The sequence below is a fragment of the Sebastes umbrosus genome, chromosome 15 (genome assembly GCF_015220745.1).
Source record: "Sebastes umbrosus isolate fSebUmb1 chromosome 15, fSebUmb1.pri, whole genome shotgun sequence".
In the NCBI taxonomy this organism is placed as follows: Eukaryota; Metazoa; Chordata; class Actinopteri; order Perciformes; family Sebastidae; genus Sebastes; species Sebastes umbrosus.
In genome coordinates this window covers 16,219,790-16,246,687 of record NC_051283.1, presented here as the reverse complement: position 1 = coordinate 16,246,687, position 26,898 = coordinate 16,219,790, and the positions used below count along the sequence as shown (strand labels likewise).

The 26,898-nt window shown below is 41.0% G+C and overlaps 1 protein-coding gene across 1 annotated transcript; it reads left to right on the top strand.

Annotated features, from left to right (window-relative positions):
* The first annotated feature begins 619 nt into the window (after nt 1–619).
* On the top strand, nt 620–26,894 carry cpne4b (copine IVb). Its single transcript, XM_037795571.1, has 16 exons — nt 620–909; nt 4,792–4,982; nt 8,029–8,208; nt 11,377–11,448; nt 12,785–12,859; nt 13,397–13,480; nt 13,561–13,650; nt 15,354–15,452; nt 15,766–15,852; nt 17,228–17,287; nt 17,393–17,526; nt 17,684–17,738; nt 17,948–17,999; nt 19,766–19,899; nt 20,320–20,556; nt 25,941–26,894. Exons 2-16 carry the CDS (start codon nt 4,812–4,814, stop codon nt 26,070–26,072), a joined length of 1,662 nt encoding a protein of 553 aa, XP_037651499.1. The 5' UTR covers nt 620–909; nt 4,792–4,811; the 3' UTR covers nt 26,073–26,894.
* Nucleotides 26,895–26,898: the final 4 nt, after the last annotated feature.

Here is a 26,898-nt window from a genome sequence, read left to right as displayed (position 1 = left end):
TTTAATTATTTATTTATTTATTGTGTTGAGTTGAATATGCTACTTATTTTGTACTGTAATAATTACCTTGTGCCTTTTCTACCTTTTTTCCTTCCTTAAAGCTGACTCGGTGTAAACTGCTCAAGAAATATTTTTAGAATTCCATGAAATTCTTTTTTTCTAACAAAAAATAATTGTTAAAATATAGTCATAAACCTAAGAAAAAACAGAATCATTATCTTTAAAAATGATCAATTACGATTGTGATTACAAAAAATACTGTAAATCTAAGACCATTTACATATAAATTACAAATGAAACATGTAATTTTTACATTTTTTTCTGTCATTTTGAAATACAGACACAAATTTAAAATTTCTTGAAAAAAACAAAAAAAACAGGGTTTTTTTTACAGTGTAGCCCAGAATTTTGCAAATAACTTTCTGACCAATTTCCCCATGCAGGAAAATCAGTTTCTTTTTATACCAAACGTGGTGTCAGTTCACTGTACCGACCACCAGATGGCGCTGACGCACTGCGCCACCGGAGCGCACTGTGGTCCCTCTGGTGTAGCAGCACGGTGGAGCCCAGCGGATTACAAACTCTAGTTAAGTGGCGCACCGTCCTCCTCCTCCTCTTCCTCTCCATCTTTCACCCAGAGTGAACCAGGAGCCTCTCCGTGCTCTCACCCTGTGGGAATTAGAGAGCAGCTCTGTGTTTGGCTGTCAGCACCCGAAACCTCTGCAAGCTCTGCAGCAGCGTTAGTGGAGTGGAGGAGACTGAGAGGAGAACATCACATCACATACAAGACACAGAGTGAGGAGAGAGGGAGATGGGTCCGGAGGCGGTGAGGCATCCGTGATTGTCAAGTGGGCTAAACGGCGGTGAAGTTGTTCGACTCTGCTCGGATCTTTTCTCCAGGTCGTTGAGGTGAGTTTTCATCTCTGCAGCCTGGACGGTGCATGTTTTACCCTGCTGCATGCATGAGAGGTGTAGCAGAGGCTATACTCCTATAACTGGACATTTTTGTGTATTTTCTTATAAATAAAAGATGATGTTTATAGCCTGATATATCACATTATATTGTTTAACAGCTTGTGAGACTTTTCATCTTTAGAGTGAAATAAACTATGTATGAGGCAATAACATATTATTCTAAGGAAATTCACAGTGTCTTGAGAGATTCTCTCTTTGGAGGAAACCTTCTTGGAAAGCCTCTGCTTTAATTTATTTCAGCTGGAGTGCTATAAAACAAGATAAGCCCTATGGGAGGGGAAGATCTGCTTCGTTCTCTATCTCTCTCTTTTTTTTCCTCACCATCCCCATTCATTCCTCTCACTTGTCTGCCTTTCTCCAGTTTTTTTCTCTCTAATCCCTTCTCTCACAACCTCTGGCTGCCTCACTCCCATCCCTCTCTGTGTCAGCTCTAATAACACTGTGAGTTCAGCAGACTGCTTCACTTCTGATACTCTGTCTTTTTCTTCCCTGTGTCCACTCTTTTGAGTTCGAGCATGTCACCTGTCATGATTACATGCATAACATGCCACATTCTTTAGCTTTTGCTGCCTGTGTATACTGTGTCTGGATGGGCGATGTCACTCCTCTGTGTCTGATAATCAATATGTGGCCCGAGAAATTACAGTATGGACCTTACTGTGGCTGAATCATTAATGTCACATCTGCCACATGCACACGAGAAGGTGAACGGTCACACTGTATATACACATTTCGCACAAACACACACATAAGTCAAGGGTCATGGCAATTGAGCTCTTGAGCCGTGATTGATTGTCACAGTGTGGAGAGCTGACAGTGAGGAGCCTTCGAATGACTTTTAGACATCTTACACCGCCCCGGCAATCAATCACTACGCTTCTGGTTTTTGTATGGGCATTATTTTTGATTTGCACACAAATTTCCAACCACTCTTGTTACAAAGCCTCTCATTCTGCAATTTAGCACGGCTTTGTTATTGATGGTAGCTTCTATCAACAGTAAAGCAGTGAAACATGGCAATTTTCTGCAGTCGTATTTCATTAGAAACACCAACATTTAGTCAAAGTACAGCTCCTAATACTTCAACCCTCCTCACTAATGCATTTGATTGGTGCTTAGATATGAAATAAACCAGTTGTCAGCTTTGTGCAAAACCACTTTTGGGACTTTTCCCCCCCCTAATAAGCTATTGCAAGATCCTGTGACGAAGTGTGATGGGAAAATTCATTGTCACCTCTGGCAATGTGCAACACAGCATGTGACAGCTTATGCTTTGCTGTGCTGTAAAAGGCCGATCCGGCACACAGCTCTTATACAGTATATGCTCTAGAAATCGTTCACATCCTCTGTCACTTATCAGTGTCATCTGCTGTCACCCGGAACAGACAGGCATCTGCTGCTTCCCGCACACACACACACACACACACACACACACACACACATGCAGACATGTCACCACCGTGCACATACAGAAACAGCTACAACACGCCACCTACACACACCTGCCCTGTGGCTCTGTCCACGCCCGTTTGTCTTCTGTACAGTATACAACACATTCAGTGAGCTTAGCTAAAAATAATCACCAGCAGCCAACACACACATGGACTATGAATTATGGAGGACACAGAGAGAGAGAGAGAGAGAGAGAGAGAGAGACATCCAGGTCAGATTCAGACCCAGTTCTAAGAGCTTCGCTCCCTAAGGATGATACTACGAGACCGCTGCATTATTATTCAGTTTGTACAATCTAGCACATCAGACCTGCGGTTTAATCTTTAGTGTGGAATAGCTGGACTTGAGGCCACCCAAGGGTTCAGCCCAGTTCTCCGTGTACATTATGGGCTGGGAATATATATATGGAGCCATGCATTTTGAGATTAATTATACATTGCAATGTATAAAGTGTTTCCAATGTAATAGTAATAGATTTATAGCAAGTGTCAACTGGATTTGTAGGCTTTGAGTAAAGAGCACAATTTGGGAGGTCGTTAAAGTATTATTGATTACGCTACAATGCATTAAGTGTACTATCTACTGTACCATGCTAAGTGTGCTGTTCTGTACTGTACTGATTGATATCAGTGTCATATCTTTCCATTACATGTGAACCTACAGTCAGGAGATGGTATGGTTAGATTAGAATAAAGACTGGAGGTAGTGGAACAGATACAGCTGTATCTGTACTATATACTGTGTAGTGTAGCATGGCTTTGTCCAAAGGTAACAAAATCCACCTAATGCACACTCAAAGTTTTTATATAACACGTTAATAAGTGAGCATTTTTTTAACCTTTAGACAGAGTCAGGCTAGCTGTTTCCGAATGTGGTATCGATCTTCTCATCGAACTCTCGGCAAGAAAGCGAATAAGTGCATATCCCCAAATTTCTGACTATTCCTTTTAAAACAGGGTCCAAAGTGGGATCCATAAGGTCAGATTTGGACCGCCAGATGTTTGTAGTGGAAAGAAAATAATAGTAATTTAAAAAAAAATTATAATATAAATCGCTGTTTTTCATTTTTTGTGAGGTAAAAATGCTCTTTAAATATGTAGGATCCCTAATTATGAATCATTTTTCATAATCTGAGCAAGAAGTCAGTTTGGCACGAGTGAGGTAAGAATCAAATGGAGAGGCAGAGACAATGGCATTTCAATGAGAACTTGGGATCCTAGCACCATTTTGCATCTTAACAATACAATACAATAGGTGTTTGCGTTTGGCACATGGACCCACCATTAAGGCTCTGTTTTGGCCTCTCCCCCCCCCCCAAGTAAAACATTTTGGGCACCCCTGCACACAGGTGTTTTCAGTAAGTACATCTCTGGTCAGGTTGGAGGTGGGTGGAGTTACGCTGAGAATTACATCAAGTCACAAGAGTCCATGTATTATTAAGAAGTGTAAAGGTGTATCGAACAGGTGCAACAAAACTAAAAGCAGAGTGAGGAAGATACCAATCAAGCTGAGGCTGCACACACCTACGCAGGTCTAATTAAGCCGAGTAATTGAAATCACCCGTGTGGGCGGCTGATGGATGTGCAGCGGGGCCTTTAAGATCAAGTCCCTTGTAACACGTTAAACATTATTGCCATGCGTGTGTCATATTGACCGTCACTGCTGCTGTATACAGAAGCTCCTGTGAGATGCGTTATATTAGTTTACAGTAATACCTGGGAGAAGTAACTCGATTTTGTGTCGGGAGTACAAGAGCTCTCACCTTGAACACAATAAAATGCGGCAGATATTTTCAGCCCTCGCTGTAATGATAGGGTCATTTTCTTTGTAGCTTTTTTACTGTAAAATGTGATTTAAACTCATTTCGTGATTATCATGGTAGGAGATGTCTGTGTCACAGCGATTAGATGCTTGACGGTATTCTATTTAGGGACTGTGAACATTATACACTCTGTGGAAACCTGAGGAGAAACCCTGCCGATTTGTTCTGGTTACTCAGCAGAGCTCGTGTGTGTGTGTGTGTACGTGTGTGTGTGTGTGTGTACGTGCATGCGTGCACTTGTACATGTATACAGGATGTGCACATACATCCAGATGCGTGTTTGCATTAAATGCATAATTGTGCGTGTTTGTGTTCATGCTGTAAGGTATATGTGTGTATTTGGAGGACCTTTATCTGATATTCAGTAGCTTCAGAGTCCTGACCTTGAACAGTTTGAGTGCTGTCTGCTTAGTCAGGGCCACTGCATCTGCTCACGTCAAAGCAAACAGCAGTCTAAATGTACTGCAGTGCATGTCATCTATCTATCTATCTATCTAGAAGAAAGTAACCCTGTCTTTTGTCCTCTCTCCCTCTCCATTCAGTGTGCGATTGTGTGTTCAGCATGAGTAACATCTACGAGTCTGCAGAGGCCACGCTGGGCTTCATCAGCTCCCCATGCCTGGCCAAAGTGGAGCTCAGGGTGGCGTGCCGAGGGATCTCGGACCGCGACGCTCTCTCCAAGCCCGACCCTTGCGTGGTGCTGAAGATGCAGTCGCACGGGCAGTGGTTTGAGGTACATTTAATGGGTGTGGGATGGGGGGATTTTTATGACACAGTTTCATAAACAAGTGGTTACATCAGTCAAAGTGTTCTCAATAAGATGCTATGCTGTATATTGCTGCTCTTTTATGAATCAGGGTGCTATATGAAAAAATGTTTTCCCTATAAAGTGGAAGTCCATAGAGCACATAGAAGCGACTGGCATTGACAAAAGCTTTCCAACAAATGATATAACATTTTGGCATTTGAAGCTTTTCATATACAATTTATCTTTAGTTATGTAGGTCTTTTTGGCTCTACTACAAAACCTCTAAGTGTCACTTTCATTGAAAAGAAGTGTTTTGCGAGACCTTTGTCGATGACCTGATGTACCAGTCAGACTGTACATGTCTTTATCTGCTCTCCATGTTCTGTTCCTTATGAATTTCTCTGCAGACAGCACTTGAAATTATTCAAGAATTCACATTTGACTAAACGATCGTGTGCAATCAAGGAGCTGGTGTGATGCAGAGCTGTGATTGGGTCGCTAACCTTTCTCACGATAAATCGCGGGTTAAATTATGGATGCTAATTGTCACAGGAGGCAACAGAAATCATACCCTTTGGAGATTTTTTGTACACATTGCATTTATCTATCCAAATGATTTGTGTGGTGGTTTTGTTTCTCTGCTCATATGAGCTTTCTAAAACAAGTTCTCTGCCCCCAATAAAAAGTTATATAATAATGTACCAAACTCCTTTTTCCTGGAATCATGGGCACACTGTACACAACAAAAGGTGTCAAAAAGAAGGCATCATTATCCTCTTGGAATAGATTGTTTGAAATTTGAAAAGAAATGCTGCTTTCTGCTAGCAAGTGTCCCACTTCCTCTCCTTTTATCTCCAAGACTCGACCTGCTCTTTCAGGCACTTCAGATGGAGTCTCCTACTTTAAGAAACATCTTATTCCCACTGTAGTCTCACCGGTGGTGGTGGCACGCGTATTAGCCGTATCTTGTAAGAACACAGCGTGAGGGAAAAGATAAATCTAGAGGAATCTCAGGAAGAGCTTTACATCTTTTTCTTTCCCTTTATTTCTGGGAGAGACATATGCTGAATGCACCGTCTTCCTTTTTAAATATGTACTGTAGATGCACACACCCACACATGCACGCACATCCTCACACATACAGTGACCCACTCTATCACTCGTACATGGATTCACACACATCACTCATTCACACAAACTGTCACAGGCACAAGCTCTACACTACACACATACACACACACACACACACTCTATTTCCACCGGGGCTCAAGATCAAGTGCTCAGAAAGTAGTGCAGCATTATTCAGTCTTTGGAGACGCCATAAAAAGCTACTTTGCACTGGTGTGTGTGTGTGTGTGGGTGGGTATATGTGTGTGTGTTTGTGTGTGTGTGTGTGTGTGTGCATGTGTGTGTGTTACAATAAGCCTTTTTGTGGGAATGTGGGAATGGACACATGTTATCACTGCCCATCAGATTCAGAGTCTCTTAATTGGATAATTGTTGAGAGAGCGCCACTGGGCTGTGTGTATGTGCGTGTGTGTGTGTGTGTGTTCATGATACTATTTGCTTTGATGAGATGCCAGCCTCTTGAGGTAAGTGTCAGAAAAAGGCCAAATCTGTTTGTGTGTGTGTGTGTTTGTTGAGTCTGCTGGTGTGCCATTCACTTTTGAGTCTCCATGTGTGTGTCAAAGGGTTATCAACAATAAAAGGGACCCAGTTGTTGCTGCTAGTGTTGGATAGGTTTTTTTTTTTGGCAGCGCTGAGCCAGACTTTTGTTTGGCTTTCTATTACTTTCTCCGTCAGGCAGTCAGAGAGAAGAAAATGTGAGATCAATGTTATGGTCGCTTCTTTGTGTCATCAAACAGCTTGTGCGATTCTAGCCAAAAAAAAAAAAAATCCATAGTCCTCAAGTTGATAAGTGTAAACAACGTGGTAATAGCTATTTGTGGTAATTGCTGCGGTGCTGAAAAGTCTGCTGAGGTTCACAATCAATGCGCTGTGGCAGTGTGTTGAATGAAATCTTCATACTTCAGTCCACTTTTGAAAGTCCATAAAATACTCAATAATAGCATAGTTTTATGAAACAACACTTTCACACAGCCAGACCTTTACAAATATACAAAACTATGTATTGATTTCTAAAGTCTGTATAACACAGGAATTGTTTGTCATTAGGTGTTTTGACCAATATGTATGACAGACTTTGGTGGTCTTACAAATTGTTATTAAGTAGTTCATTGATATTTAATTGGGCAATAAAAACAAGATAAAATCCCTTACCAAAAATAAGTTTATTCAAGTGTGCTATCAGTATACTTCTTTTAAACTTAAAATAAGAGAGTGTACTTTCAGTTTATTTTGTATGTACTTATCAGAGATATACTTAACAAAAGTATACATAAGTATTCTTGGCTCATACTGACAAGTATACAGACAAGTCTAAGTATACTTGGCTCATACTGACAAGTATACAGACAAGTCTAAGTATACTTGGCTTATAGGCCTACTTATACTTAATCTTTTGATCGAGATATACTTAAGAAAAGTATAATTAAGTATTCTTGAATTATAGGCCTACAGAAAAGAATACTTGGCTTGTAGTTGTGCTTACGTTTTGATATAGTAGCCTATTAAAGTGTGTGAGAGTTAATAAATGAATAGGTCAACAAATGAATTACATTATAAAAACATTCATTTACATTTAATTGGACATAAAAAGTAATAAAAACAATGAAACAGACTGATTCATACAGAAATAATAATGGAATCCATTTGACATTTTATTATTATATTATATTTGTTATAACATATCCACCTACCAGATGCTTTTCCATTTATCAACCGTGCTATTATTTATGTGATCCTCGAGGGGTTTCTACTGTGGGATCTTTGAGAAAATTGAAAACCACAGTAATAGTGGTTGTCTTTTTTAGATTCCAAAAATTCATTGGACGTACAAGGGTTAACCTGGAGTTGTGTGTGTGTGTCCATGCACCTCTGTGCACGTGCATGCACACGTGTGTGTTTGCAGGTGGACCGTACAGAGGTGATTCGCAGCAGTAGCAGCCCGGTCTTCTCCAAGATCTTGCTGGTGGATTACTACTTTGAGGAGGTCCAAAGGCTCCGCTTCGAACTTCACGACATCAGCTCTGGTAACAATGGCCTCCGTGACGCTGACTTCCTGGGAGCCATGGAGTGCACCTTAGGACAGGTCAGTGTGTCCTTTTACAGCTCAGCTGTGCTTCACCAGATGGGGAGCATGTGTGAAACATGCAGGTTGGAATCACGCCATGTTACACTCCTTGCCATTACTCCACTGTACACTGTTCAATAAATGAGACATCTGCTAGAAGCCAGACTTACATGAATGAATATGAAACATCATGTTAGGTGGGTTGCTGCACATGCTAAGTGGTGCATGTGAGTGAAGTTCGGAGATCACATCTGAACACGCATAAGAGTGAATTCACCGTAAGAGCCAGGAGTGCGTATGATGAGAGCATGCAGGTGAACTTATGTGTATTTATGTGCATCAGTGAGTGCACTTACAACCAGAAAATTGCATTTATCCAGCATATCACTGACAGTAAGTGTAATGTTTACCAGTGCAGAGTATGGACATCTGTTAGAGACCCATGCATACATGAATGCAGCCTATGCATTGAGTGTAAGAATTACAGACTCAAGTATATAATCCTTTGTAAAGTTAACCGAGCTTGTAGGGGTTTTAAACGTCTGTATCAGGCAGTGTGTACTAATTAGGGTGAGAGAGCAACTTTAAGATTAGAGAAGCCAACTTTAGCCGTGGATGGAATCCTAATGTGATCTTTTCACTTGAGGTCGTCATCATCTGCATTTACACTGAGCTTTCGTTGTCCTTGAATCCTTAGTTGCATAAAGCCCTGACAGTGCTTTAAACTGTTTTAAAAGCATTAAATGTGCATATGCTAATACATGTGGTTTCTTGCTTAAAGGTGACGTTTCTCCTCTAAATGATGTAGTTGTAATCAGTAGGCGATTTGTTCATTTGTTTAAAGAGGACCTATTATGTTTATTTTCAGGTGCATAATTGTATTTTCGGTTTCTACTACAACATGTTTACATGCTTCAATGTTCAAAAAACGCTTTACTTTTTTGCTTTACTCTGTTCACCCTCTGTTTGAAACGCTGTTTGAGCTCCTCAGCTCCTTTAGCCACTCGTTAGCATCCGCCTTTTTATGACACGCAAAAGCTTCAAAATTCACAAGTGGGATATTTACTGATGTATTTTATATCGTAGAACAAAACGTTAAGATCTCTTCAGCTTGTGTTAACCACAGACCTTATTTCAGGCATCTAACTAAAAACCCATTCAAAAACACATTGACTTCCAGACGAGGGAACCGGAATTGCTAAAACGTTAACTCATTTCCGGGTTTTAGGACTCATTCATGCAGCGCTCTATTTCAGAGACATGCTCGGGGCCATAGATTCTAATACAATAGATTCTAACACAAACCTCTGTCAGATATAGCACGATTGAGTCAGGCACTCCGGACTAACGTATTCAACTAAGCAACCCCTTTGGGCACCCACTCCCCTCAGATCACCTACTGGTTGTAATCAATATTTAAAGATTTCCTTTATTTACTTGCTTCACTTAGTAGCCAAGAGCATTTAAGAAGGAATTTGCAATCGCAGTAGTACTAATTAACAAGTTGATTTCAGGAAATCACCAGCTAAGTCACGCTGAGAAGGAAATGGAGAGAAAGCAGAGAGGACAGGAGTTCCAAAAAGTACAAAAGTGTTTGTGTCCACTTCCCATTGTCAGAGACGCTATCAGCAACATAAAGCTGGTGGATTTACAATAGTTGGGAGAACTGAGATAATTGCCATGGACAAAGGGAGGCTTAGCCAGGGGGGTTTACTGAAATGGGATAACATGCTGCCAACATTTTGTCTGTGTCTAAACAACAACATTCTGGGTGTTGCTGCGTATCCAGAGGGTTGTTAAGAAAAGAACAGCAATATACAAGTGTGATATGAAAGCAAAGCATGAGAGGCACATAATGGTAATTTCAGTAAGCGATAGCAACTGATCTGTTAATATATCTACGTTGTGAAAATTGAGACAGATAACAGTTGTGATGGAATTGTGTGTCTTAAATAATGCCATTTGTTGCATTACTGTGTTCATTTTGGATCCTTTTTCTATGTGTACAGTGACAGACTACCCCTATAGTTACTGGTGTCATCACTATGTGTAGCCAAGGGGAAGGCATGTCACAGATACTGTACATTGTGTCACTGATAGCATGTACGTAGGCGATTATAGCTAAGTGTCTCAATCAATATTTATATTTTACCAGTGGATCACGTGGCTATTTATATGTGATAAAACCACAGAGAATTACCCCCCAACTCTGCAGTGCCCCTCTTCATCGCATCTTTCAACTTGTTTTTTTGATTAACCGATGAACATATTTGAACATTTCACAGCTTAAGAGACAGATATTTTTCTCGGGAGCTGGTGGAGACCAAACACAGAGCAAAAAGGAGAGTGAATATTGGACTGACATTCCTTAATTGGCCAGAAACACAATTCGAAAATGGATACTAATATTGATGTATAAGGCAACTGCTAACAAGTTAGCCATATCAACTTAAAAGTAATATGTCAGCTTTGTGTTTACAAGCTTGCTTCTGCTGCCCCCATACATTATTGCAGGTTTAATAATCAATAAAGTTGGAGGCAAGCAATATCTGTTTTCCTTGTTATGATATTTCATTTCAAAATAAAACATATCTAGAGCTTTCAAAACCAATTTTCTAAATCAAAAGTGTACACAAAATAAAACACTCGGATCTGTGCACTCTGTACAAGCTTTTAATCAAAATGAAAGAACACAAGTGTATTTAGCCCTCAATACAATCCACCTGTGTATCACTTTTGTTTTTTGAAAGCATTGATGATACTACAGATCCCACTGAGAATCAACACCTCTCTCTGCAGCTCTTTGCAGTTTTTAGATGCTCATTGTTTTGGTTTGTGTGTCCGTGTGGTTGAATCCCAGTGGATCTCACCAACCTCCCCATGTAAACTTGAGCCACTTAGCTTGTGTAACAACTGGCCGTCCCAAAATAGTAATATAGGTGAAAAGAGCCGAGGTGCTGGCAGATCAAACGAGGGATACAACACCTGAGAAAATTACTTTTGACAGGTAGTGAGAAAGGTGACTCCACCATGCTGCTTTCCTTTCCTTTGAATGTGTAAAGTGTGCAGTTGTATGATAGCATTAAGGAGAAGTGTGAGATAACACCGGGGTGACACTATCAAGGCAAGCTTGTCCCTCTGAGGAGAAACACTGGAATATGTGAGATGGTTTTCTGTTTGTTTCAGATCGTCTCTCAGAGGAAACTGACCAAAGCTCTACAAAAACAGGGAAACACTTCTGGGAAGTCCTCCATAACGGTATGACACTTTCCAAAGTCAGACCACAACAGTTACACACACACATGCATGCAGTGGTGTAGCGCAGTGTATACGCAGGTATACGGAGTACTTATTTTTCAGTCAAAATTGCGCATACCTACTTCTATATCCCCTCTGATGCAAATCATTCAGTAGTGGCTGAAATGTCTCTGATTGGTTGGTCATTCAGAACTATACTTTCCTTCAGATCCTCCCTCTCCTACCTGCTGTGTTGATTTACCTCATAGACAATATCGAAGCCAAAACATCTTGATCGCCCCCTGGTGGCTGGCTGCAGTATAGGTCATAAAGCCGTCCTCCTCCAACTCCAACTGTTCATTTTTCTGATAAGTTTGGTTTAAATTAGTTATTAAATGCTATAAAAAGGAGGTGAGACGTCATGATTGACAGCTGTGATTGAAAGCTGCTCTGGGCGATGTAGTCGCGCAACCGGAGGCTCGGAAATTGTACGAGAGACGAGACGTAACTTTAACTTTCCATAACCACAAGTCTGTTTAATAGAATAGATTTCAAATTGATCATAAATGTATTTATATTATGGTTAGTTGTTGTGTCTTTCTAGCCAAACAGATAATCGTGGTACTAACGTAGCAGCTAGGTGGCTCACGCTAGCAAGCTGTGGCCATGCGCGGCTCGTGATTGGCTCGGGCGGGTGTGTGGGCGGGACCTCAATACCGCGGCTCCAGCCCCCCCCTGATCACTACTGCGCAGACTCTGGCTCCAAATGACGTCAAAATCTCAAGATGTCAGCTCCTGTATCCGGGATATTTTGGCTACACTTTTGTACAGTGGGAAGCGGTGGAGATGTGTCGTCCATCTACATAAACAGTCTGTTGTTTACCTCAAATAATACAACAATATATCGCCTTCAAAATACGAATTAACTTAAGAGGAAAGATGAAGCAAACTACTCAAACAAAAAAATTGTTTCCAGAGTTACAAACAACCTTGTGATGCAACATCGGGGCAACAGTGACATGCAATTGTAGTCTTATATGTCACTGTTTATAACACAGGGCGTTTATCCTTTGCTGTAGGGGTCACTTTAAAAAAAAAATTGGGCCATAAATTAAGAGTAAACCCACTTCTTCAGGCACCACTACACCTCTGCACACACACACACAACTCACACACGCACCACCTCTTGCACTCAGACACTCTGAAGGTAATTAATTTGATGATGTTGCCTGTTCAATCTGTTCTGTTCCTCATTTCCATCTCATTTTCTCTCACCTCCTTCCTCTCCCCCCTCCTCCTCTTCTTCTTCCCCCCCTGTCTTCTCCTCTCCTCTCCTCTCCTCTCCCCCCCTGTAAAGGTGACAGCAGAGGAGTTGTCTGGTAACGACGATTACGTCGAACTCTCCTTCAGCGCTCGCAAGCTAGACGACAAGGTTCGTGCGATTGTGTGTGTGCTCTTTCCAAAAGATTCAAAATCTGTGGTTTTTCCCTTTAGATATGAGAGGAATTAATATTCAGAGATTTGAGTTTGCGCGCTATCGGGCAGGTGTGTGTGTGTGGGTGGAGGGCTGTGGGAATTGGCGATGAAGCAACCCACACACAATACACAAAAGTACAATCTGGCATTAGAGGAGGCCTGCTGAGATAGGTGGGCACCAGCCTCTCCCCAATAGCCCCCTCCTATCTCAGCCACCCCACCACACACACACACAGATAACTATATTAATTTTCAGCCTCCACACGCACACACATGCACAGCCACGGATGACTAATCCAAACAAGTTGTGCCTTAGGGGAAAGACGGGAGAAAGCAGGGGAGGGGCGGTTAAATTGGAGAGGACAGGAAAGTGTTGGGTGGAAGAAAGGGAGAAATAAGGGGTGAAATAATGATTCTGTTAGTGTATGAATGATTTATGGTGATCAAAGGCGGTTCTGAAGCAATGCCTTACACGCGTGTTTTCCCTCTAAAGGATTTCTTCAGCAAGTCGGACCCTTTCCTGGAGATTTTTAGAATAAATGATGACGGTACTGAGTCGCTCGTACACAGAACTGAGGTAATCACGTGCACACACAAAGTGTTATTTACTGCCTCGAGCCTGTGAGTAACAAAAACTGATGTTTGTGTGCACTGCAGACGGTCATGAACAACCTGAGCCCAGTTTGGAAATCCTTCAAAGTTTCCTTCAACACACTCTGCAGCGGTGACCATGACAGGGAGCTAAAGGTGAGTCTGCAACTGTAATTATTTTTTTGCAGGTCATAATAATGGCGACATCATTTTTTATTTAACTTTTAATATAATACGATGTGAGTGTGCAAAACCTCGAGCTAAAGCGCCCTTCATTATTTAAGTTCCCCCAGGATGCACATTTAGAGGGAGAGGCCAAACAGCACCCAAAGGCCTGCAGGTGTTTCTATGCAAGGTGGTTCATTTGTGCAGCATACGAATGAAAAGTGCCCACACGTATATAACTGGATGAGCAAGTCACAAAGCGGCCTCAATCATCTCCTTCCAGAGTCATGAGTTGAGTTCAGGTCATGTGCTGTCCTTTTCCTGATGCCTGATGTGTTATTTAAAGAGCCGGACGGGTGTGAAAGAGCTCAGTGGTCGTCCTAAACTCTCAACCTTTACTTGCCAGAATGAATCAATGCGTGCGCGGTTGTGCATGAGCGAAAGCGACGGCCACACATCGGCACCGAACAGTTATTCTCCCCATGAATAAACATGAGCTTGTTCATTAAATATTCAGAGGCGTCTTAACTCTGCATGGCTCCTGACAGCAGGAGAAAGGGCTCACACACACACACACACACACATGTGCGCCATCGGCTATGGTTTCCAGGGCTACCTGTTTGAAGCATCAGAGCTATAGTGAGAAATGGCACGGCAGAGATTTCTATTCAGACCGGTGCTTCCTTTTCACAGAGCTCTTAACTGACCAATGCATAAATGCATAACCCTCCTCTACAGCGTCTGTCTGTCTCTCGCTTTATATCTCTCCTCATCCGTTTTTCCTCCACCTCTCTACTTTTCCCGTCCGTCGCTCTGTGTGTCTCCCCAACTGTTAGTATTCATTGAATGGAATGGAGATCCTTCATTTTTACATGACTCTCTCACTCTCAGCAACTTGAAGAAGAAGCAAGGCTGCAAAAAAAAGCGAGCGCTCGCTCCTTCACACGCAAAAATGATTGCCAAAAACACAGACAAATGATCACACACACACACACACACACACACACATACAGACACAAAAGGCACACTTCAGGTGCAGGCACTTGTCAGCTTAAGTGGGAGATAGGAAATAAGGGGATTACGGGCGGTCGTTGTTTTTAATCAAGCGTTGTTGGATTGGTTCTGAACGCCAGTTGTTGGAGTGACCTCAGGCAAGAAGGTCACAAAGCTTGACAGCATAATGACTCATTCACAGCCATTAAAGCCTTTGTGAAAGCTTTCTCTCTCTCTGTGTGTGTTAACAAGTGTCTCCACTGACCGACCGAATTGAGTGATATTGATTGTAAAACAGTCCAGATATCGGTGACATTGTCACATTTTTAAATGATAGGGTTGTTCCTTTACAATGTTCTGAGCCTTGGCCTGCTGACCCGAGCATTTCACCGGGGATTGAGGTCATTTATCTCTTCTGGCAGCTCCTTAGAGAGATACAAACTATTACGCTGAAACACACATATACAGTACACACACATAAAGCGGTCTCTTAAGCCACGTCCCTCTCAGCATCTTCAGATTAATATTTCACCGCTCCACTGCCCCCCCACCAATGCCGCCTTATCAATCATTCAGCATGGCATTTCCCTGCATGCCATTTGTGTGTGTTTGTGTGTGTACGTGTGTGTGATGGTTTAGAAAGTGTTGCAGCTGCGCTCTAACTGAATGATTGTATGTGTGTCTCTTTGTGTCTGTTTCAGTGCACAGTTTGGGACTGGGACTCTAATGGGAAACACGACTTTATTGGGGAGTTTCAGACCACCTTTAAGGAGATGAGAGCGGAGCAGGAGGGCAAACAGGTGAGCACAAGCATGTTAAAAAGCTGTAAAGGTATATTTTGACAGAAAAATGTCCACACATGCATCTGTTAACAAACACTAACATACGACACTAACATTTTAACTTTTTATCTTTCTTGGTTTTACTGCGCTGTATCACTAATTCAAATTGTGACTGTGTTAAACATTAGCAAATAAAGCGATTCTGATATGTAAATTATAACCAGAATTGTGGACGGCTATCAACAAGCAACCACATCATAAATAAATGGTTCAGACGTCTCGGTTGACATGACGTTGACATGAATGTGTGTGTGTGTGTGTGTTTGCCCAGCTTCAATGGGAGTGCATCAACCCTAAATACCAGATGAAGAAGAAGAATTACAGAAACTCTGGTGTTGTCATTATCAACCACTGCAAGGTGAAGTAACACAACATCACATCCCTCTACTTCCCTGCCATCCCTCCCTACATCGGTCTCACAGGTCAAATAATGATTTTTTTCACTATCGATTAAAGATGCCCTGTGGAGTTTTGTTATAAACAAACAAAAGTTATATTGATAGTCAGTGTTTCTCACCAACACGCATGTTTTTCTCCTTCTTCCCTGCCTTTATCAGCTGGGTGCGACTGCTTGTTTGCATGCAATGTGCATCCTCAGACGTGACCAGTGGGCAACCTACAGTTCTGAGAAGTGAAGCCAATGAGGAAGTGCCTTAAACTTGCATTCTTTCTAGTAGCCAGCAGGGGGCGACTCCTGTGGTTGCAAAAAGAAGTCTGATTATATAGAAGTCTATGCGAAAATTACCTTACTTCTCACTTGATTTATTACCTCAGTAAACATTGTAAACATGAGTTTATGTTCTCAATCGCTAGCTTCAAGTCCTCTTCAATACAGCTTGATGTTCATTTAGTAAATTATGGTCCCATTTAGAGTCAAATAGCTGATAATGCAGCTTTGTGTCACCTAAAAATGTCTTATTCAGCGTTCAGTTGTACTTAGCTCCTCCCTCTCGTGTCACTTCTGGTTCCGAAAAAACATGGCGACGGCCAAAATGCTGAACTTGAGGCTTCAAAACCAAAGTCCACAAACCAATGGGTGATGTCGTGGTGACTACGTCCACTTTTTATATACAGTCTATGGTTAAAAAGATGCTAAAGGTCACTACCATGGTGTTGTCTGGTCTGGACATAGCTCCACCTTCTGGTCAGTCGCCAAAAACCAAGATGGCGAAGACTAAAATGCCAAACTTGAGGCTTCAATACGGAAGTCCACAAACCAATGAGTGACGTAGCGGTGACTACGTCTTATATACAGTCTATGGACGTGTCCCACTCATAAAATCATTGCTCTATAGCTCTACTAGTGGACAGAAACCTCCACAGGGTAACTTTAATCTGCCAGTTAATTGTTTAGCTGATTAGTTGTTTACGGTTTAAATGTCACATAACAGTGAAAAATGCCCATCTCACTTTTCTCAGAGCCCAAGGTTATGTCTTCAAATTGCCTGTACAAAACCAAAGATATTAAATGTACAATGAAATAAAACAGAGGCTAGCAACAAATGCTCATATTTGAACTGGAACCAGTAAATGTTTGGCATTTTTTGCTTGATGTCACTAAAACTATTCATAATAATATAACATTTTGGTGTTATCTAATCGATTAATTATTTCCACAATAATGTTGAGCATCACCTTGCATCAAGCACAGCTACATCCAACTCCCTTTCAGTTTTTATTAAATCTGATCTTGACTCTGTGACATCCATAAATCTCAACCTCCCCCCTGACAGATCATCAAAATGTATTCCTTCCTGGATTACATCATGGGAGGCTGCCAAATTCAGTTCACAGTAAGTTTTGTCACATATAATCTCCTCAATATTTATAGCGGCAGCAGCATGTCATTTGTCTGTCGGTGCCCATTCATGCTGCGTGTGTGTGTGTTTCCGTCTCAGGTGGCAATAGACTTCACAGCATCCAATGGGGATCCTAGAAACAGCTGCTCCCTCCACTACATCCACCCCTACCAGCCCAACGAGTACCTCAAAGCTCTGGTGGCTGTGGGGGAGATCTGCCAAGACTACGACAGGTAGACTACACTCCATCAATCATCATTTATCTAATCCTGACACACACACACACACACACGTAATACACACTAGCTTCTCCCTCTCGAGGCTTTCGTCCTTATGTGTCCTTGCCTCTGTGCCATTTTCAGTGAATCATGTGCCTTTCTCTTTCTCCAGTGATAAAATGTTCCCTGCGTTTGGTTTTGGAGCACTGATACCACCTGACTTCAAGGTAGGACATGTGGTCTGTGTGTTTGCAGTAGCAGGAGGGAGCTCTGGTTACTTTATATTTCGGTTTTAGATCTCTCTCCGAGGCACAGCTTGCTTTTGATCAACATGAAAAGAGAATGCATCTGCCAACCTGTAAATTGGACTGAACATGTTGTGCTGAATGTTACGCGGCGGTAAAAAAGGCCCTGTGTTTTCTGCCTCCACATGAAGGTTTCGCACGATTTCGCCGTGAACTTTGACGAAGACAATCCTGAATGTGCCGGTGAGCTATCAAACACACACACTTCATTCATTCACACAGACTTCTTGACTCACAGTGACTTGTATTCATACACCACAGGACCGAAACAGTCGCACTGCTGCACGCCTCTCATCTCTCCCCCTCGCCGTCAGTCCCCATATTTCTCCCTCTATATCTGTCCCCACTCTCTGTTTCTTCCCCTCACACATAAAAATACACACACTTAAAAACACACACACATGCAGCTGGGAGATTTGTCACTATGCTGCAGGAAGTATTTCAGGCTCTAAGATACAGAGACAAACAACACTAATCTGTATGTGTGAAATGGGCTTCTGCGCTCTTCTCCCCACATAGCTGCTTTCCTGCCGTGAAGGTCTGGGTGTGTGTGTGTGTGTGTGTGTGTGTGTGTTTGTTTGTGGACTATGTTAGAATGCTTTTTTTTTTTTTTTTAAATGCCCAGTCACCTTGGAGTGCAATCACATGTGCAGAGTCTGATGTATTTTAGCATACTTTTGCAAGTACAAGAATTTTGGGTAACACATTATAATAATCATCATTTTTAAATGGTAAATGTATAGGTTATAGTTAAAGCAACAGTGGGTAGAATTGGAGCAAATATGATTCAAAAAAGTTATTTTTATGAAACGGTCACTATATCCTGACAGTAGTGCATGAGACGGGTAATCTGAAAAAAAAAATCATGTGCCTCTGTGTCCTCCGGTGCTCCTAATGGCATCTGCAAGCTTTCACAGACCGGAGGAAAACAACCAATCAGAGCCGAGCTGGAGCCTCTGAGCAGCTGTCAATCACTCGCAAACTCCAATCAAACGGTCAAACTAGGCAGCGCTGATCAAATATGAATCAATATTCTGTTACTATAATGCCTATTTCTCTCTTCTAAACATCTTGTGGTGTACTGTTTAGCTGTAAAATGAGAAAGTTTGTGACCCGGCAGCCATGTTGAGATCAGTTGAAGAAATACAAAGCACAATAGGAACGCTCTCTCTGAAATTACCTGTGATTGGCCAAAGTCTCCCGTCACAGGTTAGATTTTTCAAAGCCTGAAAACAGAGCCATGAGGAGGTGCAGAAGTCTAGTTATCTCTCAGAACACTTGAATTACAATATACTGAAAGGTTATTATGGAATCTTTGCCAGATGAAGCCAAAAAATGTCTGCTTACTGAAGCTTTAATATGGATTATGTAAGGGATAATGTACAGCGAGCCGGTCATTGTTGTGAAATAAAGCCCGACAGGGCAAGGGATCCTGCATTGTCATGAAGGGGTTGATTTCACAACAATGACCCGCTAGCTGTACATTATCCGGCTTATTATACGGCTACTTACTTAAGAAATCAATAATTTGACACAAAAATGGTCCTCCAGAGTCCGACATCCGAACTGCGTCCATAGCAACGGTCTGTTTTACATATTAACTGCTATAAAGAAATAACAAACCGTAGAACGCTGTGATTGACCAATCAGAATCGAGTATTCAACAAAGCAGTGTAATAACATTTTTTATAATGTGTGAAACAATAAGCTGTTAAAATAACATAAATTATAGCATTAATAATAATTAGAATGCATTATTAATTATCACTTCATTGTTTGTTAACAGTAAAATACCTATTAACTAAAGTTTAATGAATTATCAATTTACCATTTATAAATTATGTTTTTTATAAAGTGTTACCAAACTAAGACATGGAGAGGTCAGTGCATTACACACATAAATAAGTGCATGGCAAAAGGACATGTGTGTGTGTGTGTGTGTGTTGCAGGAATCCAAGGCGTGGTGGAGGCCTATCAGAACTGCCTCCCTAAGATCCAGCTCTACGGTCCCACCAACATCGCCCCAATCATCCAGAAAGTGGCCTCGTCTGCCTCCGAGGAGATGCACACCAAAGAGGCCATGGTGAGAGAGAGAGATTGAGAGAGATTAAAAGAAGAAGAAGTCTTGTTTCTGTTGTTGTGACTGATGGTGTTTGCACTGGTTCACATGGGCACAAGGGAGAGACAAATGGCAATGAAAGTGAGACACCACAGCGGGTGAAATATGGGACAAAGAAGGGCGGAAAGAGATGCATAGAAAAGAGGGAGGAAGTGATTGATATTAATTTAATTCCAGTCATAAATTTTAGAGCGCAAATTTCTCTCTGCCTTAATGCCTCCCGCTTCTCTCCGGCTCTCCAGTGGATTAGAATGAGTTTTATTCAAATTAGCCCCTGACAAGAAGACACTTTTAAAAACATAAAAGTCATCGAACATCTATCCCTCTCCCTCCCTACTTCCTCCTGCCTTCCCACCCACAACTCTCTTCTCTCCCTCCTGCCAGGAATACTTCATCCTGCTGATCCTCACAGACGGCGTCATCACCGACATGGCGGACACGCGGGAGGCCATCGTGCACGCCTCCCACCTGCCCATGTCGGTCATCATCGTCGGGGTGGGCAACGCGGACTTCACGGACATGCAGATATTGGACGGGGACGATGGGATCCTGCGCTCACCGAAGGGCGAGCCCGTCCTCCGCGACATCGTCCAGTTCGTCCCTTTCAAGGACTTCAAACACGTGGGTGGCGGCTGGGAGGAGGGGTAAAGGGCGAGGGATAGGAGTTTCTGGAAAAACCATAGAGCTTTGATAAATGCAGGGAGGTCAGGCAACCTCAAGACACATGCAAATTAGTCACTATATAACATGCTTTTGTACTAGATGCTATTTTTTCTACCTTGTGTAGTTACTTCTTCACAACCTGCATAACTATAGCGGATACCGAGCTGTTTACTTTAAACTTTTACTTTTAAACAGCACTTTAAACATTAAAGGGCATAAGAAATATGAGGTTATAAAAGAGTATCTAATCATCAAACGTTAAGGAATTTCACATCAAGGCCACATATTTTAAAAAAGCCTCTAAGTGGCCCTAAGTGTTATTCAATACTTTTGCCAGAACAACGCCTGAGGTTATGTACTGATATATATATATATATATATATATATATATATAAAAATACATGAGTTTTCACACATCTACTGCAGATAACAGTGCACGCACAAGGCTCACGTAAACCGCATAACCTCTAATAATAATCAATGCCCCACATAAAGACAAGCATACAAATCAACCGCGGCTACTGTGCTTCGTTCGGCGGCAGGCTATTTTGAAAGTCTTGTAAATTTAGATGGAAAATATAATCCACCATAATCCATACAATCCCCCTCTTACAAGATGGGAATTCATAAGCAATAAAACACACACCCTTGTTCAATTCATACTCAGGGGGTTTGCTAATACAGCCTTACTTGGTCGGGAATAGCTTATGGTGGCTAAACTTTGATAGATATTGCTATATTGCTGACATTATTGAGTTAGTTTGCTCACTTTATGACACTTCTCTTGTGCTTTTGTTACACTATGTTTTCTGTTATCCTGTAATGGCCCCTTGCTGCTGTTGAGCAAAAGTTACATAAGATCCCTTTGAGTTTAATTCCACAGCTGTGGCCTATATAGGTCCTATTTGACCATGACAGATCTGTGTCTCACAAAAACAAATAGGGGACGGTTTAGCACTTTTATTCAACCATAAATCAAACAGCCCACTGTTTTCTCTAGTCTGTGCTGCAACAGAACAGAACATATATCACATATATGAGTATTTCTTTTGCCAAATGAGTATCAACACAAGCTGCTGTGGCTCTGTCAGCTCCTACTTACTAATGTGGAAAATGAAAATCTGCCGTTGGATACAATCCTAGAACAAACAAATGTATACATTTTAGTCTTAAATTAATTACTGTAAAAAATATATAAACAAACAAAACATATTTACATTTAGACCTTTGTCTCCACCGTGCCTGTAAAACATTGACTCCCCAATGAACATGCTGAAAAAAACTGGCTGATAGTTGAACTTAATTGCTGACCTGATTTATTTTATTTTTGTTTTTATTTTACTTTTATTTTACCAGGATGTTCCCATTGAGGTTTAAAATCTCTTTGTCGAGGGACTCCTGGCCAAGACGGCAGCATGAAAGTTTCACATAAAAGCATAAACAACAGATGTAAAACAAAACACTAAAAGGTTGAAAACAACATAAGAAATTTCACATAAAAGAAACAAGCAACAGACTTAAAACAACTTACATCAAACAATGAATTAGCAATGTTGTTCAGTAATGTACATTCAGTGGTCAAGTAGTCCTTAATGCAGTTTTCAAAATCTTCCATGCTTATAAATTAATCTAGTTTAAAGTGACTCTGCAGCTCACACCAAGAAGACGGTGCAAAAACTTTAAAAGCATTTTCACCAAGGACAGCTCATGTTTGAGCCGGAATGACGTGCGTTATTTGTCTGCATGACCGAAGGTTGCAGCTACTGATAGTTTTAGGAGTCAGTAAAGAAATGTTTTTTAGCATTTACAGGAAATATGTGGAAATGTGTGAGTAAAGCTTGAGTAAACATTCTCTGTCATTCCTCAAAAAGTATCGAGGTTCAATACCAAGCCGTCAAGGGCAGACTTCGGGCAGACCAAGCAACAGCATTTAGAAAGTTCTACTTCATTTGCGGTATAGGGACGATGCAATTTAACATAGTTCCAATACAGGGCATGAAACTAATGCGCTGCACGGAGAGTTTATAGCTATTGCTAATTTTCAATTCTTGTCCCTTGTTGGGCTTTTACATGTACAGCGTAATTAAAATATGCAGCTTTCTGATATGATAAAACCACAATACACTACAAATATGGAAATATAGTAAAATAGACATCACACTATACATGGACCACAATACACCTATACACCTTGGTAATTTACAGTATATTTAGCTAAAATTGGATACAGCTCTGTTTTACTTTTAGCAATCACTTAACCTTTGTTGTGAAGGACTTTATATCTGGAATTCAGCAGTGGTTCTACCCTTGTGAAAATATCCAGTTCACATGTGACATTATTTGAATTTCACATGTTGAAATTTAAGCTCACATGTGAAAATAGCCAATTGCAAAATGTGTGAAAATGTGGAATTCACATGTAGAGAAGCAATTTCACGTGATTTCATGCGCCAGGTGTCACATTTACATGTGAATGTATGTAATTCACATGTGACAAATTTCACATTTGGAAATTTTCATGCATATGTGAAAAAAAGCCAATCATTTGTGAAAATTTCCAGTTCACATGTGACATCATTTTCTTTTCACATGTTCAAATTTTTGTTTACATGTGAGAAAATAGCCAAGCGCATGTGAAAATGTGGAATTCACATGTGAAGAGGCAAATTTTATGGGATTTCGAGTGCCATATTTTGTTTCCACATGTGTAAATTCTAAAGCCACAGCATGTGAAAAAAACAATCACATATGAACATATGTAATTACACATGTGAAAATGTAAATAAATTTCACATGTGAAAAAATTTTCATTCATATGTGAAAGTAGCCATTCACATGTGTAAATATTCAATTCACATGGCAAATTGTGGTCTTCACATGTGAAAAGGCAAATTTTACTTGACATTTTCGTAAGAGTATCTGTTTCTGTGTGTGTGTGTGTGTGTGTGTGTGTGTGTGCGTGCGTGCGTGCGTGCGTGTACACTGTGTGTTGGGTGGCAAGAATTGCTGTATTCAGTGGGTAACGCAGTGTGAGTGTGTGGGCGTAATATGCTTGACGTGCTCGTCAAAACACATCAGCTATCTGCTCACTGCGTGTGTGTGCATGTGTGTGTGTCTCTCTGGTGGCATTAATTTTGCCTGACTTTGACAGGGCCTATTTGGCCGGGTCTGTTATGGTGAGTTTGGTCTGTGACAGGTTGAGACATCAACAAATTACAGCTAAACAGAAAGAGAGGGGGGAGATGTAGGAAGGAGAAGAAACACCTAAAAGTACACAGAGAGTCAGTCAGAGAGGAGAGGTGAACAATGAGTCTGGAGGAACAGGAGAGGAAGGTGGAGGGAGAGAGGCAGCGCCCGGTGGTGGAGGTGCTGGAGGGGGGTCAGTAGGAGACCGGAGCTAAAGACAAAAGGGAGCGAGGGAGTGTGTGACAGAGGTGGAGAGGTGATTTTCTGCTCTGTCGTTTCTTTTCAGAAGGGATTAGCAGGACGGAGCTGCTGTGAGACAGGCAGAGTGGGGGATAACAGGTAGATAGGAGAAAGGGAGAGAGAGAGTGGGAGGGAGGGTGGAAATGAGAGGAGGAAGAGGAGAGAGGGGGGTTACACTTTGATGGTGCATTGTCTCTAGGAATTATGTGAGACGGAGTACGACAGACTCTCTGACTTTGAGGATTCGGAAGTGTGTGCTGCGTGGGAGCGTGTGTGTGTGTGTGTGTGTTCAGGCAGACAAGTGGCTGACCTGTATGTGTGTGTGTTCATGTACGCATAGGAATATTTTACTCCTTTTCTGTACTGAATATCATTTCTTTTGTGTTTTGCATTATCTGAATATTTTGTACTTTTACTGTACATTTAACAGGAATAGTCTTCATTTACTCCTCAAGTCCTTTGATGGAATAAAACATTGAACTTTTTATGAATTAACAAAAATCTGCCTTTCACAATGGATTCTTGACATCATCCTTTGGATTTTGAAAGGGCTTTTTTGTGACCAGCTCTATTTTATTAGTTATTTATTGCATATATATAACAAAAAAGCAAACAGGAAAAAGAAAAATCATGCACAGACACATAGAAGTACAAAAATAATTGCCCCAGTGTTGAACCATCCAACAATCCCTCTCCCATAACCCTAAATGTGAAGGACATAATAAATCAGAATTAGGGCTGTCAGTCGATTAAAATATGTAATCATGATCGCAAATTAATCACACATATTTTATCTGTTCAAAATGTACCTTAAAGGGAGATTTATCAAGTATTAAATACTCTTATCAACATGGGAGTGGGCCAATATGCTTGTTGTATGCAAATATATGTTTATATTTATTATTGGAAATCAATTAACAACACAAAACAATGACAAATATTGTCCAGAAACCATCACAGGTACTGCATTTAGCATAGAAATATGCTAAAATCATAACATGGGAGACTCAAGCCCAACAGGCAACAACAGCTGTCAGTGTGTCAGTGTGCCGACTTGACTATGAGTTGCCCCAAACTGCATGTGATTATCATAAAGTGCATGTCTGTGAATGGGAGACTCGTGGGTACCCATAGAACCCATTTTCATTCACATAACTTGAGGACAGAGGTCAAGGGACCCCTTTGAAAATGACCATGCCAGTTTTTCCGTGCCGAAATTTACCGTAAGATTGGAGCGTTATTTAGCTTCTTTTGCGACAACCTAGTATGACATGGTTGGTACCAATAGATTCCTTAGGTTTTTCTAGTTTCATATGATGCCAGTATCTTCACTCTAGCTTTAAAATTGAGCCCGTTACAACCTAAAAATCGCAATTTGCGTTAATGCATTATTGAAATTAGTGGTGTTAAAACAAGGTTTTATTGGCTGCAATAGTTCCTGATATGAAAAATATACCTTTTCCATATTTTGATTGAGTTTCTTGACCTTTAAGTTATCACAAACATTTGCCAACCCATCAAAAAATTGGAATTGCATGTTTTTTCAAATAATAGCAAAATAGGAACAAACACAACTGAACTATTTTCCAGCATAAACTGTACCCAGGTGATCATTTACTTTTGCATAGTGTAAAGAGTTGTTTTTTTATGAATGGACAGGCTCTGATGTGCTTTCCTCCTGTGCCATTTTGTTGAGCACATGTATAGCCACTAAGCTATGCTACTAGAGGTCAAAAAGGTGAAAGCAGGGATGTTTTTGAGTTCGTCAAATGAGCCTGTCTGATCAAATCAGTCTCACTAGTCCAGACCTTTGACAGCATCGGGCTCATCAGTAAATCTGAGCATCCTACAATCATGCATGGCTGGTGATGTGTCTCTTCCTCTCTCTCTCTCTCCGTCTGTCTCCGTGTTTCCAGGCCTCCCCAGCCGCTCTGGCTAAGAGTGTTTTGGCAGAAGTCCCGAACCAGGTGGTGGATTACTACAACGCAAAAGGCATCAAACCCAAGTGTATGTCGGACTATGAGTCCACAAGAACCTTCAGCCCCTGACAATGGACAACATGCAAACACACACTCCAATACACACATATATATATCATATATATATACATTTATGTACTGTAATACATATACACATGTTAAAGCACAAGCACACACAAACAAACATGTACACATATTACATGCATACAGTAGTCTAGCTCAGAGAATTAGCTCGTTCTGGTGAAACAATTTGAACTACTCCATTGATGACTATTGCATGTTTGGCCACAGTGGCACATGGGAAATGATTACTATCAACTGTATATCTAAAAGACGTTTATAGAAATAAGAGCTGAACCAGCATGCAGACTCAGAACATAGCCCACCCAAAGAAATGACACTCCTACCTTATTTAGATAACTAGCAAGTAGTCTACGTAAACCTAAAGATTTGTGGGTAGTAAGGCCAAAATATGTGACTGCGTAGCCCAAAATGATTAGAATTAGCATTGCAAATGTTATTTATGGGAATGGCAGCATCCCTGTTAGTGTACTGCATAAATGCATGAATAATTCAGCTCCTGCTAATATCCAATCTCCGGTCCCCCCCAGCTTGCTAGTTATGAAATAAAGTATCTCTGTCATTTGAGTGACATTCAGGGTTGCCTTGGGTGTTTTGGGTTCTTTTCTACAGATGTGTTTGAGATTTTGCTAAATGGAAATGAACAACTGAATAATTGTAACAATTTCTTATTAATAACCTTCTTACATTGTAAAGAGTTTTGGGATGGATAGCAAAGCGTGTGTGGTAGACACTCATCTGTGAGCTGAAAAATGTTTTTTTTTCTGTATTCTGCATGTTGATTATAATAAAGACACTTTGGTTTTCTCATTTT

What these genes read in the sequence shown, in the direction of transcription:
- cpne4b (XM_037795571.1), top strand. Translation starts at nt 4,812, where the DNA reads ATGAGTAACATCTACGAGTCTGCAGAGGCCACGCTGGGCTTCATCAGC. An exon ending in GCTGCCAAATTCAGTTCACA is followed by an intron (nt 17,288 to 17,392) that starts GTAAGTTTTGTC and finishes TTTCCGTCTCAG; the next exon opens with GTGGCAATAGACTTCACAGC. An exon ending in TGATACCACCTGACTTCAAG is followed by an intron (nt 17,739 to 17,947) that starts GTAGGACATGTG and finishes CTCCACATGAAG; the next exon opens with GTTTCGCACGATTTCGCCGT.